At 43.2% G+C, this 15,788-nt stretch overlaps 2 protein-coding genes and 1 long non-coding RNA gene across 4 annotated transcripts; 1 reads left to right on the top strand and 2 right to left on the bottom strand.

Annotated features, from left to right (window-relative positions):
• Nucleotides 1-481: 481 nt before the first annotated feature.
• LOC121138419 lies at nt 482-8,338 on the top strand. Of its 2 annotated transcripts, XR_005875442.1 has the most exons (5): nt 482-879; nt 1,768-1,876; nt 4,558-4,606; nt 5,495-5,603; nt 8,291-8,338. It is a non-coding gene; the product is annotated as an uncharacterized LOC121138419 (long non-coding RNA). The 2 variants fall into 2 exon arrangements; XR_005875441.1 differs by lacking the exon at nt 8,291-8,338 and having other exon boundaries at nt 5,495-6,026.
• LOC121138417 (THO complex subunit 4-like) lies at nt 2,872-4,971 on the bottom strand. Its single transcript, XM_040741117.1, has 2 exons — nt 4,806-4,971; nt 2,872-4,070 (listed from the first exon to the last, which is right to left on the bottom strand). The coding sequence occupies exon 2, from the start codon at nt 4,012-4,014 to the stop codon at nt 3,244-3,246; it is 771 nt and encodes a 256-aa protein (XP_040597051.1). The 5' UTR covers nt 4,015-4,070; nt 4,806-4,971; the 3' UTR covers nt 2,872-3,243.
• LOC121138418 (THO complex subunit 4-like) lies at nt 6,599-8,590 on the bottom strand. Its single transcript, XM_040741118.1, has 2 exons — nt 8,539-8,590; nt 6,599-7,803 (listed from the first exon to the last, which is right to left on the bottom strand). The coding sequence occupies exon 2, from the start codon at nt 7,745-7,747 to the stop codon at nt 6,977-6,979; it is 771 nt and encodes a 256-aa protein (XP_040597052.1). The 5' UTR covers nt 7,748-7,803; nt 8,539-8,590; the 3' UTR covers nt 6,599-6,976.
• Nucleotides 8,591-15,788: the final 7,198 nt, after the last annotated feature.

Below are 15,788 nucleotides of genomic sequence, written 5' to 3' on the forward strand. Positions count from 1 at the left end.
CAGAAGTGGCTATCGAATTGCTCATGTTGCCACTTGTTGAAAAGTTGTATAGGCCTGCTATAGGGAACCGGCCGTTTCCTGCCTCCTCCTGCAGAGCCACCACTCATGGTAGGCCGGTTCTTCAGAGACCAGCTGCGTCGATTCGCCCACACAGGGGACCGCCTGGCACCACCGTGGCGGCCCTGGCAGCCGGCACTGCTCCAGCCCTGGCCTTTGCCGCGACTGCCTTGCTTGCTCCGGTTCAGCTTAATGATGTCATCCAAAGACATATCCATTTTGTTGGCCATGGTGGTCTCGGAATCAGACCTCGTGTTCTCCAGAATTCTAATTCGTGCTTAAAAACCTGGAATCAGATACCAGCACAATACTGAAAAATTGGATTACAGACCTGTGTCGACACCAGCTTGTTTAAATCTCCTTATCTAACTGGGAAAATAAGGTGGCCTGGTACCATGAAACAGGCTCAAGAGTGCAACTGTAAGGACCCGGCACAAAAACACAAATTTCTGTTTTTCTTTTTCTTTTCAGAGAAATATTCTCACCACGAAGCCCAGGCTGAAGTAGAAATCAATACAGTGAAGGGATAGCCTGTATCTCACTGACTTCCAGCTGTCTTTGCCTCACCAATGGTGGGATAAAACTTGTTTCCCACCAATCTGTCAAATTCCTATTTAGAACGCTATATTAACTTGACAGTGCATATTTCTCAGTTGAAAAAGTAATGCTGGGTAAAAATTTCAATGTTAAATGTTAGTGTTTACAACTATGCGCATGGAACTCAAAAATGCTAATTTTGGATGTGATTTCAAACAAGCTGTTCTCACCCACAGATGCTAGACTGCTGCAATCCTAGAACATCATTTCTGAGTACAAAGCACTGTAAGTAAGCTGCAGACATTGACCCTCATCATGTAAAATGTCCACAGTTACATTCCTGGGGTTTAGCAAAAACACAAATTAAAACAACAGGTTTTGTAGCCAGAATACTAATTAGTCTTAGTAAACCCAGAGTCAGAAATCAGAGTTAATTCTGAAAGGGCAGAGAATCAAAGACCCAATCCCAAGTGTGACTTCTTACCTCTCGTGAATCCTTAGGCACAAAGGAGGAGAACCGGTGTCTAGAATCCTCAGACTGAATGGGGTGAGCTGGCTCTCTTCCTGCATTATATACCTCCCTCTGCCAAGCCACACCCCTTCTGTCTCCACCTCCTCAGTGCTGGGATTAAAGGTGTGTGCTCAGTTTCTCTGAGAATAATTCAATCTCTTGTAGTGCTTGGTGACCTTGAACATTTCCTCATTTCAAATGCTTGGTTTATCTGGGCGGTGGTGGCACACGCCTTTAATCCCAGCACTCGGGAGCGAGAGGCAGGAGGATCTCTGTGAGGTCGAGGCCAGGCTGGTCCGAGAGCCTCCAAATCCATACAGGAAAACCCTGTCTCAGAGCCAGGAGTCTTGATGTGCACAAGAATTTAAAGCCTCCACCATTGTGACCAGCTTCCTTGGTATCATAAGGCAATCTGTAAACTTTTAAAGCTGTAAAGGGAAGCCTTCCCGCCAGCCTGGTTTCAGAGCGGCATCAGGGCCAAATAAATACACAGGAGGCTACATTAATTATGAGGCTGTTGCCCTTGTATGTTTCCTACTGGCTAGCCCTGACAAAAGTATTTATCCCATAATTGATAATCGAATTATTTCTCTTACAGGAGAACTTTACGGGCGTCCTAAACCATGGCCTAATATCTTGAAATCTGTGTTTCTCCTTCACAGAGTCCTCCTTGATTCCTAGTCCCACCTATCTTGCTTTGCTATTGGCCAACAGTTCTTATCGACAAATACACAAGACTTCGCCCAACATAAAGCCAAGTGCCCTTCCCAGGTATGAAAATTATGAACCATAACAATGGTCTGCACTGCGTGATAGCCTGAAGGCTGCAAGAGCAGCACACAGACATTGGTGGTAACCAACAGCTTATAATTGGACTTCAGGAGGAATCAACCACAGGAAAGTCATGTCTGCATCTGAAAGCCTAGCCTGTTTCTGAGCATTAGGCAAGGATATATCTTGAAGGAGAACCTAAATGTACAATGCATGACTCACATGAATATCCATATAAGATTGATTTTCCCACTAGTAGCAATTTTTATATATAGAAAGTCTTCTCATAGCTATAGCAGGATAATTCTGAGATCTTTCTCGTTGGAAGTCTATAGAATTATTCCTAGTAGAACAGAATGCGGGAAAACTGAATTGTGTCCCACAGGATCATTCTCTACCGTCTCCTCCCTCTCCACTTTCTAGGACTTTTTGTCTGGCTCCGCAGGTGCGCAGAACTGGGGGATTGATTGCCCCCAACATGAGAAAGAGATCATTCACAAGGAAAGTGCCTGGATTGTTAACACAGAAGTCTACACGAGTAGTTAAAGTTATAGGACTCTACAAGTGATTCCCCATTTGACATAAACAGGCATAGCATGGAAAATCACTAGAAACCAGCTCTTCAGTGAGTGTAACTTGAATGCCACTTCCAATCACTTCCCAGTCAAACCTCAGGAGCAGAAATGGAACTGAATGTTTGGGATCACAAAAGCACATAAAATGAATTACTTAATTTGTTGTAGACCAAATTTAATGAAAATCTGCCTGAAAGAAATACACTTAACAAGTAATTTCCCAAGAAACCCTCAGGAGGAGCAAGGGAGGCAGCAAGGAAACACTTCTCACCCACACAAAGCAGACTGCTGCAACTCGGCCACATCCATTCTCTGTAAAAATCCCCCCCTGAGCAGGCTGCAGCCATTGACCCTCCTCTTGTGGGAATTACACAGTCTCACCACTAGGTGTCAGCTCACAACAAACAAAAACACAATAGGTTTTGAAGCCAGAATTCTCTTTTTATTTTCTTTCCTACACACAATTCTAGTTTATTATGGCAAAGGTGAACATGCCACCTTCTCCACAACAGTCACCAGTAAAACTGATCGCCAAAGTGACTCGGTACAAAACAGGTCGGTTTCAGAATTAAAAAAAGAGGGGAAGAAAGCCTTTACATGAGTTTTTAGATCCCATTTTAAAACAGGGAAAAGAGAGAGAGAGAGAGAGAGAGAGAGAGAGAGAGAGAGAGAGAGAGAGACAAACGAAAAAGAAATCCCCCATTGTGTGCACAGTCCAGTTGCCAACCCTCCCTCGAGGGATTACGGACGAAGCTTCTGGGTCCTGTCACTTCTGTGGATTTGCCCGGCTGTTTAACTGGTGTCCATCTGTGCATTGTACTCATCCAGCTGTGCATCCAACTGCTCGGCAGAAAGAGGCTCCTTGGAGTTCCTGCTCGAACCTCCTCTACCTCTTCCAGGGCTGCCTCCACGGGTCCCTCTCCGGATGAGACCGCCACCAAAACACCATGAGCCATGGTTTCTACTCATGGAACCTCTGATCATTCTCTGTGCGGGTTTTCTTTGTGAGTCAGTCTGTGATGTCACAAGCTGAATGTTCATGGGGCGGCCATCTAAAGGGACACCATTGTACTGTTTCATAGCCTTCAGAGCATCTGCCTTCTGTCGAAAGTGCACTTGGGCTGTCCCTAAACTTCGTCCGGAGCGATCGTAGTGCACAGCTGCTGTCTTCAGTGTTCCAAACACTGAGAAGAGTTCCAGAATATCCGCGTCTGACACCCCGCAGTCAAGGTTTGACACCAACAGCTTTCCGCCCATCTCCAAGCTGGCTCCACCACAGAAGCGGCTGTCGAATCGGTCATGCTGCCCCTTGTTGGGAAGTTGTATAGGCCTGCTGTACGGAGCCGGCCGGTTCCTGCCTCCTCCTGCAGAGCCACCACTCATGGTAGGCCGGTTCTTCAGAGACCAGCTGCGTCGATTCGCCCACACAGGGGCCCGCCTGGCACCACCGTGGCGGCCCTGGCAGCCGGCACTGCTCCAGCCCTGGCCTTTGCCGCGACTGCCTTGCTTGCTCCGGTTCAGCTTAATGATGTCATCCAAAGACATATCCATTTTGTTGGCCATGGTGGTCTCGGAATCAGACCTCGTGTTCTCCAGAATTCTAATTCGTGCTTAAAAACCTGGAATCAGATACCACGACAACACGGAAAAATTGGATTACAGACCTGTGTCGACACCAGCTTGTTTAAAACTCCTTTTCTAACTGGGAAAATACGGTGGCCTGGTACCATGAAACAGGCTCAAGAGTGTAACTGTAAGGACCCGGCACAAAAACACAAATTTCTGTTTTTCTTTTTCTTTTCAGAGAAATATTCTCACCATGAAGCCCAGGCTGAAGTAGAAATCAATACAGTGAAGGGATAGCCTGTATCTCACTGACTTCCAGCTGTCTTTGCCTCACCAATGGTGGGATAAAACTTGTTTCCCACCAATCTGTCAAATTCCTATTTAGAACGCTATATTAACTTGACAGTGCATATTTCTCAGTTGAAAAAGTAATGCTGGGTAAAAATTTCAATGTTAAATGTTAGTGTTTACAACTATGCGCATGGAACTCAAAAATGCTAATTTTGGATGTGATTTCAAACAAGCTGTTCTCACCCACAGATGCTAGACTGCTGCAATCCTAGAACATCATTTCTGAGTACAAAGCACTGTAAGTAAGCTGCAGACATTGACCCTCATCATGTAAAATGTCCACAGTTACATTCCTGGGGTTTAGCAAAAACACAAATTAAAACAACAGGTTTTGTAGCCAGAATACTAATTAGTCTTAGTAAACCCAGAGTCAGAAATCAGAGTTAATTCTGAAAGGGCAGAGAATCAAAGACCCAATCCCAAGTGTGACTTCTTACCTCTCGTGAATCCTTAGGCACAAAGGAGGAGAACCGGTGTCTAGAATCCTCAGACTGAATGGGGTGAGCTGGCTCTCTTCCTGCATTATATACCTCCCTCTGCCAAGCCACACCCCTTCTGTCTCCACCTCCTCAGTGCTGGGATTAAAGGTGTGTGCTCAGTTTCTCTGAGAATAATTCAATCTCTTGTAGTGCTTGGTGACCTTGAACATTTCCTCATTTCAAATGCTTGGTTTATCTGGGCGGTGGTGGCACACGCCTTTAATCCCAGCACTCGGGAGCGAGAGGCAGGAGGATCTCTGTGAGGTCGAGGCCAGGCTGGTCCGAGAGCCTCCAAATCCATACAGGAAAACCCTGTCTCAGAGCCAGGAGTCTTGATGTGCACAAGAATTTAAAGCCTCCACGATTGTGACCAGCTTCCTTGGTATCATAAGGCAATCTGTAAACTTTTAAAGCTGTAAAGGGAAGCCTTCCCGCCAGCCTGGTTTCAGAGCGGCATCAGGGCCAAATAAATACACAGGAGGCTACATTAATTATGAGGCTGTTGCCCTTGTATGTTTCCTACTGGCTAGCCCTGACAAAAGTTTTTATCCCATAATTGATAATCGAATTATTTCTCTTACAGGAGAACTTTACGGGCGTCCTAAACCATGGCCTAATATCTTGAAATCTGTGTTTCTCCTTCACAGAGTCCTCCTTGATTCCTAGTCCCACCTATCTTGCTTTGCTATTGGCCAACAGTTCTTATCGACAAATACACAAGACTTCGCCCAACATAAAGCCAAGTGCCCTTCCCAGGTATGAAAATTATGAACCATAACAATGGTCTGCACTGCGTGATAGCCTGAAGGCTGCAAGAGCAGCACACAGACATTGGTGGTAACCAACAGCTTATAATTGGACTTCAGGAGGAATCAACCACAGGAAAGTCATGTCTGCATCTGAAAGCCTAGCCTGTTTCTGAGCATTAGGCAAGGATATATCTTGAAGGAGAACCTAAATGTACAATGCATGACTCACATGAATATCCATATAAGATTGATTTTCCCACTAGTAGCAATTTTTATATATAGAAAGTCTTCTCATAGCTATAGCAGGATAATTCTGAGATCTTTCTCGTTGGAAGTCTATAGAATTATTCCTAGTAGAACAGAATGCGGGAAAACTGAATTGTGTCCCACAGGATCATTCTCTACCGTCTCCTCCTTCTCCACTTTCTAGGACTTTTTGTCTGGCTCCGCAGGTGCGCAGAACTGGGGGATTGATTGCCCCCAACATGAGAAAGAGATCATTCACAAGGAAAATGCCTGGATTGTTAACACAGAAGTCTACACGAGTAGTTAAAGTTATAGGACTCTACAAGTGATTCCCCATTTGACATAAACAGGCATAGCATGGAAAATCACTAGAAACCAGCTCTTCAGTGAGTGTAACTTGAATGCCACTTCCAATCACTTCCCAGTCAAACCTCAGGAGCAGAAATGGAACTGAATGTTTGGGATCACAAAAGCACATAAAATGAATTACTTAATTTGTTGTAGACCAAATTTAATGAAAATCTGCCTGAAAGAAATACACTTAACAAGTAATTTCCCAAGAAACCCTCAGGAGGAGCAAGGGAGGCAGCAAGGAAACACTTCTCACCCACACAAAGCAGACTGCTACAACTCGGCCACATCCATTCTCTGTAAAAATCCCCCCCTGAGCAGGCTGCAGCCATTGACCCTCCTCTTGTGGGAATTACAGAGTCTCACCACTAGGTGTCAGCTCACAACAAACAAAAACACAATAGGTTTTGAAGCCAGAATTCTCTTTTTATTTTCTTTCCTACACACAATTCTAGTTTATTATGGCAAAGGTGAACGTGCCACCTTCTCCACAACAGTCACCAGTAAAACTGATCGCCAAAGTGACTCGGTACAAAACAGGTCGGTTTCAGAATTAAAAAAAGAGGGGAAGAAAGCCTTTACATGAGTTTTTAGATCCCATTTTAAAACAGGGAAAAGAGAGAGAGAGAGAGAGAGAGAGAGAGAGAGAGAGAGAGAGAGAGAGAGAGAGACAAACGAAAAAGAAATCCCCCATTGTGTGCACAGTCCAGTTGCCAACCCTCCCTCGAGGGATTACGGACGAAGCTTCTGGGTCCTGTTACTTCTGTGGATTTGCCCGGCTGTTTAACTGGTGTCCATCTGTGCATTGTACTCATCCAGCTGTGCATCCAACTGCTCGGCAGAAAAGGGCTCCTTGGAGTTCCTGCTCGAACCTCCTCTACCTCTTCCAGGGCTGCCTCCACGGGTCCCTCTCCGGATGAGACCGCCACCAAAACACCATGAGCCATGGTTTCTACTCATGGAACCTCTGATCATTCTCTGTGCGGGTTTTCTTTGTGAGTCAGTCTGTGATGTCACAAGCTGAATGTTCATGGGGCGGCCATCTAAAGGGACACCATTGTACTGTTTCATAGCCTTCAGAGCATCTGCCTTCTGTCGAAAGTGCACTTGGGCTGTCCCTAAACTTCGTCCGGAGCGATCGTAGTGCACAGCTGCTGTCTTCAGTGTTCCAAACACTGAGAAGAGTTCCAGAATATCCGCGTCTGACACCCCGCAGTCAAGGTTTGACACCAACAGCTTTCCGCCCATCTCCAAGCTGGCTCCACCACAGAAGCGGCTGTCGAATCGGTCATGCTGCCCCTTGTTGGGAAGTTGTATAGGCCTGCTGTACGGAGCCGGCCGGTTCCTGCCTCCTCCTGCAGAGCCACCACTCATGGTAGGCCGGTTCTTCAGAGACCAGCTGCGTCGATTCGCCCACACAGGGGCCCGCCTGGCACCACCGTGGCGGCCCTGGCAGCCGGCACTGCTCCAGCCCTGGCCTTTGCCGCGACTGCCTTGCTTGCTCCGGTTCAGCTTAATGATGTCATCCAAAGACATATCCATTTTGTTGGCCATGGTGGTCTCGGAATCAGACCTCGTGTTCTCCAGAATTCTAATTCGTGCTTAAAAACCTGGAATCAGATACCACGACAATACGGAAAAATTGGATTACAGACCTGTGTCGACACCAGCTTGTTTAAAACTCCTTTTCTAACTGGGAAAATACGGTGGCCTGGTACCATGAAACAGGCTCAAGAGTGTAACTGTAAGGACCCGGCACAAAAACACAAATTTCTGTTTTTCTTTTTCTTTTCAGAGAAATATTCTCACCATGAAGCCCAGGCTGAAGTAGAAATCAATACAGTGAAGGGATAGCCTGTATCTCACTGACTTCCAGCTGTCTTTGCCTCACCAATGGTGGGATAAAACTTGTTTCCCACCAATCTGTCAAATTCCTATTTAGAACGCTATATTAACTTGACAGTGCATATTTCTCAGTTGAAAAAGTAATGCTGGGTAAAAATTTCAATGTTAAATGTTAGTGTTTACAACTATGCGCATGGAACTCAAAAATGCTAATTTTGGATGTGATTTCAAACAAGCTGTTCTCACCCACAGATGCTAGACTGCTGCAATCCTAGAACGTCATTTCTGAGTACAAAGCACTGTAAGTAAGCTGCAGACATTGACCCTCATCATGTAAAATGTCCACAGTTACATTCCTGGGGTTTAGCAAAAACACAAATTAAAACAACAGGTTTTGTAGCCAGAATACTAATTAGTCTTAGTAAACCCAGAGTCAGAAATCAGAGTTAATTCTGAAAGGGCAGAGAATCAAAGACCCAATCCCAAGTGTGACTTCTTACCTCTCGTGAATCCTTAGGCACAAAGGAGGAGAACCGGTGTCTAGAATCCTCAGCCTGAATGGGGTGAGCTGCCTCTCTTCCTGCATTATATACCTCCCTCTGCCAAGCCACACCCCTTCTGTCTCCACCTCCTCAGTGCTGGGATTAAAGGTGTGTGCTCAGTTTCTCTGAGAATAATTCAATCTCTTGTAGTGCTTGGTGACCTTGAACATTTCCTCATTTCAAATGCTTGGTTTATCTGGGCGGTGGTGGCACATGCCTTTAATCCCAGCACTCGGGATCTAGAGGCAGGCGCATCTCTGTGTGGTCAAGGCCAGGCTGGTCCAAGAGCCTCTGAATCAATACGGAAAAACGCTGTCTCAGAGCCAGGAGTCTTGATGTGGACAAGAATGTAAAGCCTCCACCATGTGGACTAGCTTCCTTGGTATCACAAGGCAATCTGTAAACGTTTAAAGCTGTAAAGGGAAGCCTTCCCACCAGCCTGGTTCCAGAGCCGCATAACAATGGTCTGCACTGCATGATAACCTGAAGTCTTCCAGAGCAGCACACATACATTGTTGGTAACCAACAGCTTATAATTGGACTTCAGGAGGACTCAACCACAGGAAAATCATTTCTATAAATGAAAGCCTATTCTATTTCTGAGCATTAGGCAAGTATATATCTTGAAGAATATCCTAAATGTACTATCCATGACTCACATGAATATTCATATAAGATTGATTTTCCAACTAATACCAATTCTTATGTAGAAAGTCTTCTCATTTCTATAGCAGGATAATTCTGAAATCTTTCTCATTGGAAGTCTATATAATTATTCCCAGTAGAACAGAATTCGGGAAAACTGAATTGTGTCCCACCGGAACAATCACTACTGTCTCCTCTGTCTCCACTTTCTAGGACTTTTTGTCTGGCTCCACAGATGAGCAGATATGGGGGATTAATTGAATTATTCTCTGAGAATAATTCAATCTCTTGTAGTACATGGTGTCCTTGAACATTTCCTCATATCAAATGCTTGTTTTAGCTGGGCAGTGGTCGTAAACGACTTAATCTGAACAGAAATTAAGAACTCAGCACAAAAACACACATTTCTTTTCATCTTTTCTATTTTATCCCAGACAGCGTCTCAGCATGTAGACTTGGCTGAAGTTGAACCCTCTGTTGAGACCAGGCTCCCTGAAAACACTTCAATCCACCAGTCTTTGCCTGACCAGTGGGGTAATTATAAGTGTTTGCTGCCAAACGCTCAAAAATGTTTTTTCGGAATGTTGAATTAAATTAAATTACAGTGTGCCAAGGTCTCAAATGAACATGAAAGAACATGTATCTCTATAGTAATATGTAGAGTCCTTTGGGCATATGACCAAGAGTGGTAGAATTGGATCTCATGGGACATCTATTTTTTGCTTCCTGAGAAGCTGCCACACTGAATTTCACTGATACACATATAAATCCACAGAGATATGGAAACACACACACGTAGGACTTCATAGGTTAAAGTCATATGGGGTCCCACTGCTGAAGCAGAAAATAGCATGGTCCTCCACCCCTAACCAAGGAGCAATCTGTAATTGGTACTTGCTTGCAAAGGAAAAATATAGTCTTCTGCAATAGAGTCTCCTTTGGGTGTGTTAGTCACACTCAGTGTAGGTCCCATGCCCAGTATTAGGTGTCCATTACAAATGAACTCAATGCTATTTATAGACATTTAGTCTCATATATCTTTATTTGAGCACTTTTTATCTTATTGGCTTTTTGCTTATATATTTTGTTTCTTATTTTTTGTTTTTCTTTATGTACTTTTATGTATATAAGTTCATTGCTTTATGAGATAGTGGAGAACATGCAATAAGGTAGTAAGGAGATGGGGAGAATCTGGGAAGAGTTGGGACAGAATTACAAAAGGATATATTGTATGAAAAAAAATTAATAAAAAATTGAAAATGTAATAAAAAAGAATATTTCATTTTATAATGTGAGGATAATCTGGCTGTGATATTAGTCACCCTATTGATCGTCAGGGTTGATTCGGCTGATCTGGCTGCACAGGCAAGTGTCCCCTTCCTCCCTCACCACTCCATGTGCATCCCTCATGAACCTGTGTGCTTGGGTAAAGAGGAATAACTTCCCCAAATGGAGGAGGACCATTCTTCGGTCAAGGGGATATGAGTAGGTTGCACTGCCCTGCTAGAATCTCCATGCAAGCACTCAGGAATTTCAATTTTAAATTTCACTGTGTATAACTGTACCTGTGTAACTCACTAGAACTCTATTTTGGTTTCAATTATATTTACAGATTTGGAATGCCAAGTCCATAGTTTTATGTGGTTCAACATGGAAGTGAGTTTGGATGAATGTTATCTTCAAGAGCTTTAATCTTTCTAACAAAGCAAAGAGAACTGTTTGGGAGCATCAACACATAAATTCAAAAATTCTACTAGATTATACTAAAAGAATATTTGACAATGAAAATCAGTAAAATGGTTATTCCAGTATATATATTCTCAAATTGTGATAAGGGTTACTCACCCATAGAAGAAATTCTGAGAAATTTCATCCAGAGAAATCAATTGCACCCTGGGTCCCTTCACTCTTTTGTCCCAGAGGAGAATTTCCTGCTACTGTCTTGTTAAATAATGACTTTCTCATTACTCCAGAAGAGAAATCTGTGACTGTGGTTAGTTTTCAAGTCCCAGCCAGCATCTTGCCTTTTCTTCAGCACCCAGCAACTCTCCAAATGGCAGGCCTGTATTTGCTATCTGGGACCTTGACACTTAACTCTTTGGCTACATACTGCAATTTCACAGTCCCCAATCACTTGGCATATTAGAAGGCAATCACCGAGACTCCTCCAGCTTCTACTCTACAGTCTTCCTGTACACCTATCCAGAGTCCAAAGCCCTGCTACCTACTGTTTACAGATGAGTGGCCTTAACAGTATTCACTAGTCCCTCCCAATATCTTAGGATGCCTTCCACACAGCTAGTTGTCAGGATGCCCTAGACAGGTTCCTCACTCCTCCCAACATGTTTCCTGCCAACCTAGAGCAGAACTGGATTTAGCAGGATGCTGCATCCCTGTATCTGACGTCCAAAGTGAGCCTGAGCCCTTCAGGTAAAATCAGGCAGGCTAACTAAAACTGCACTACTATCTTCCCTGGCTTCAGGTTGCACCAAACAATAACACATAAAATTTAAAAGGCAGTGTCTAATAGCTACCAGAAGAATCCAAAACCAAAATTAGCACTAGATACTTTTGAAGAGATTCTAAATGAACTTAGATTTCGAGAAGAAAAAGGTGTTTCAAGAAGTCAGTCATCCCAAGAGATATGTAGGAACAGGAAGGTTGAGTCAGAGAAAGAATATTGAGCAGGATTAGAGATACCATAATATTGGGAGTCATTATAGTTTTGAGGAGAGATGTGGCACTAGTGAGACTTCCTGACATTTCAAAGGATGACACCACCCGGCAATCTGAGGAATTGTGGAGAGGCCCTTCCCCTATAATAATTTTGACAACTACCATGTCTGCCATCTTAGAATCTTTATCTAGTGGCCGATGGAAGTTGAAGAAGATACCCATAGCTAAACATTGAACAAACTCCAGGAATCTAGTTGCAGAGAGGGAGGAGTGAAAAGAAAAAGGGTCATGAATGGCCTGGTGAAAACTACAGAAACAATTACCTGAACAAGGGTTAGCTCATGGACTCCAGGCTCATGTCAGAGAGGCCATCATTGGATTTATACATATGCCCTAAATTTTGGTGTAGTGAGGAGGCCTCGGCAATTTATGGAGTCTTGTGTAGTAGATCAGTATTTATTCCTGGCATACAAATATACTTTGGCAGACCATTCCATATGAAGGCATGCACTCTCAGCCTGGACAATTGGGGAAGGGCCTAGGCCTTGTCCTGGAGGATAAGACAGGCTTTGGAGATGCCCATGCAGGGCCTCCCGCTCCCTGTGGCAAGGAGTGGGGATTTTGTGTGAGTTTTGGGGATTATTGTGGATAGGAGAGGAGGGTAAAAGAGGGAGACAGGATTGGCATGTGAAGCAAGTTTGTTTCTAATTTATACAACAAAAAAGAAGTCAGTGACCATCCCTTTTGTAAGAGTCCAGTGTTGCTAGTGTTAAGTTCAGTGTTTCCAAGGAACCCAGTGATAGAGAGGTAAGAGTGATGAGTATAGGGGTCAAGAATGGGCTTGTTTAACCCACAGAAACAGCTGACCAGAACAGGGGCAAGCTATTGAACCCAAGAGTAAGGGTTGGGATTTCAGCATGGGACTGATCCAGACCCCCTGAATGTGGGGGTCAGTGAGGAGACCTAGGCAATGTATGGGACCTTGGGTAGTAGATCAATACTCATCCCTGGAACACATATGGAATTTGGGCCTAGATTATTGGGGGCGGGCCTAGGCACTGCACTGGAAGAAAAGAAAGACTATTACAATCCCCATGGAGTGTCTCACCCTCCCTGGGAAACAGGAGTAGTGATTGGGGGAGTGGAGAATTGGTGGGTTGGTGGGAGGGTGTGGAAGTATTAGAAGGAGAGGGACCTGGGATTGACATGTGAAGCAACCTTGTTTCTAATTTACATTTAAAAATAAAAACATTAATAAAATAGTTCTGCTTCCAATTCTAATAAGCAAGCAAACAAACAAAAAAACAAAACAACAACAACAACAAAAATACAAAAAAAAGTTCATCCTGCACTGCTCTTTCCCCTAGATGGTGGCATTTTTACTAACTCAGAAGAAACTTTATCTTCTGGAGCTCACTCAGACTGTGGCTCCCTCACACCTCCTCAAAACACTATCCCACCAACCTCCAGGTGATTGCATAGATTCTTGGCTCTACTAGATGCAGAGAATAAATAAGTTACATGAAGTGATATTTTGTTTATAATCTAACAAGTAAATCTTGTGTGAAGATAATCAATGCAAAGCACCCATAGCTCTTACCTCTACCTCAGATCACTATAGGCAATCCTGTCTTCAGAAATCCTCAGACTTCAATGCTCCCCACCAAACCTGAGACTGCACTGCTCTTGTCTACTCCTGACTTCTATTCTTGTCTCTAACCATCTATATCCCTCCTGTTTCCACTTTCCTAGTTCAGGGATAAATGGCTTGTCATCTTCAGTGCTGGGAGCAAGCTTGTGAGCTCTGTTTCTCTTTTAGAGTTATTCCCTCTTGTGTAAGACAGGGTGGCCTTGAACTCACAGATATCCAACAATCTCTGCCTGCTTAGTGTCTGTATTAAAGGTGTGGCAGGCATTACCTGGCCTCTTTAGCTAACTAGTGGCTTAGGTATGTGGCTAATTAGTGGCTTAGCTCTGCACTCTGATCTTCTGGTAAGCTTTATTTGTTAGTTTACAAACAAATTAGCACTACATTTCCTTTTTGTTTTCTAAAATAGAAAATCTTATAACAAGTATATTAATGTAGCCAAGATATATTTCCTAGATTACAAACACAATTTCACTACAGGTATGTGATTTCTTGGCTAAAAACATTAGTTACACCATCCATCTGTGGCTCTGAGAATATAAAGTAACAGAAAAAAGAATATACCTTCTTCTCACCACCACATGGAACCTTCTCAAAAATCGACCACATACTTGGCAACATATCAAACCTCAGCAGCTACAAAAAAATTGGAATAACTCCATGCATCTTATCAGACCACCATGCTTTAAATTTAGAATTCAACAACAACACAAATTGCAGAAAACCTACAAACTCATGGAAATTGAATAATGCTCAACTGCACCATCCCTGGGTCAAAGAGGAAATAAAAAAAGAAATTAAAGACTTCCTCGAATTCAATGAGAATGAAGACACAACATACCCAAACCTATGGGATACTTTGAAAGCAGTGCTACGGGGGAAGTTCATAGCGCTAAGTGCTCACATGAAGAAACAGGAGAACAGTTATACCAGAGAATTAACATCACAGCTGAAAGCTCTAGAACACAAAGAAGCACACTCCCCCAGGAGGAGTAGACACCAGGAAATAATCAAATTGAGGGCTGAAATCAATAAAGTAGAAACCAGGAAAACAATACAAAGAATCAATGCAACGAAGAGTTGGTTCTTTGAGAAAATCAACAAGATAGACAAACCTTTGTCCAAACTTACCAAACAGCAGAGAGTGAACACGCAAATTAACAAAATTAGAAATGAAAAGGGGGACATAACAACAGACTCTGAGGATATCCAGAGAATCATTAGGTCATACTTTGAAAACCTGTACTCCACAAAATTCGAAATTTTAAAGGAAATGGATGACTTCCTGGACAGCTATCAATTGCCAAAATTAAATCAAGAACAGATAAGCAATTTAAATAGACCTATAACCCCTATGGAAATAGAAGCTGTTATCAAAAGTCTCCCAACCAAAAAAAGCCCAGGGCCAGATGGCCTCACTGCAGAATTCTACCAGAAATTCAAAGAACAGCTTATACCAATTCTTCTCAAAGTGTTCCACACAATAGAATCAGAAGGGTCTTTGCCAAACTCTTTCTATGAGGCTTCAATAACCTTGATCCCCAAGCCACACAAAGATACAACTAAGAAAGAGAACTTCAGACCAATATCCCTCATGAACATTGATGCAAAAATACTCAATAAAATACTGGCAAATCGGATCCAAGAACACATCAAAACAATCATTCACCACGATCTGTTAAGGGAAGCTTTTTCCTTGAGAGAATGCCTTCCCGCCAGCCTGGTTCTAGAGCCGCATCAGTCCCAAATAAACACACAGGAGGCTATATTCATTATGAAGCTGTTGGCCTTGCTTATCTCTTACTGGCTAGCTCTGCTTTAAGTAATTACCCCATAATTGTTAATCTAAGTATGTCTCTTACCGGAGAATAGTTCCGGCGTCCTACCTCATGGCGTTACATCTCGACTCTCTTGTGTTTCTCCTACCCAGAATCCTCCTGGATTCCTAGCCCCTCCTATCTAGGTTTTCTATTGGCCAGACAGTACTTTATTGACAAGTGCACAGGCAAATAACAGGACTTCCCCAACATCTCCTCTTTTCTGTTTAAACAAAAAGAAAGGTCTTAACTTTAACACAGTCGAATTGTATATAACAGAACAGTTATCAAATAAGAACATAGTTACAATATTTTAGCAAGATTTAAAGAAAATATCATCCATCCCATCCTTGTGAGTCAAAAGTTCTATATGTATCTTTTATCATAACTAAGGAAAACTATAATTATAACTATCTTCTTCA

This window comes from Mesocricetus auratus, unplaced genomic scaffold, assembly GCF_017639785.1.
Source record: "Mesocricetus auratus isolate SY011 unplaced genomic scaffold, BCM_Maur_2.0 contig_2510_pilon_obj, whole genome shotgun sequence".
Classification (NCBI taxonomy): Eukaryota; Metazoa; Chordata; class Mammalia; order Rodentia; family Cricetidae; genus Mesocricetus; species Mesocricetus auratus.

Excerpts from the sequence above, each read along its gene's own strand:
- LOC121138417 (XM_040741117.1), bottom strand. The coding sequence starts at position 4,014 with ATGGCCAACAAAATGGATATGTCTTTGGATGACATCATTAAGCTGAAC.
- LOC121138418 (XM_040741118.1), bottom strand. The coding sequence starts at position 7,747 with ATGGCCAACAAAATGGATATGTCTTTGGATGACATCATTAAGCTGAAC.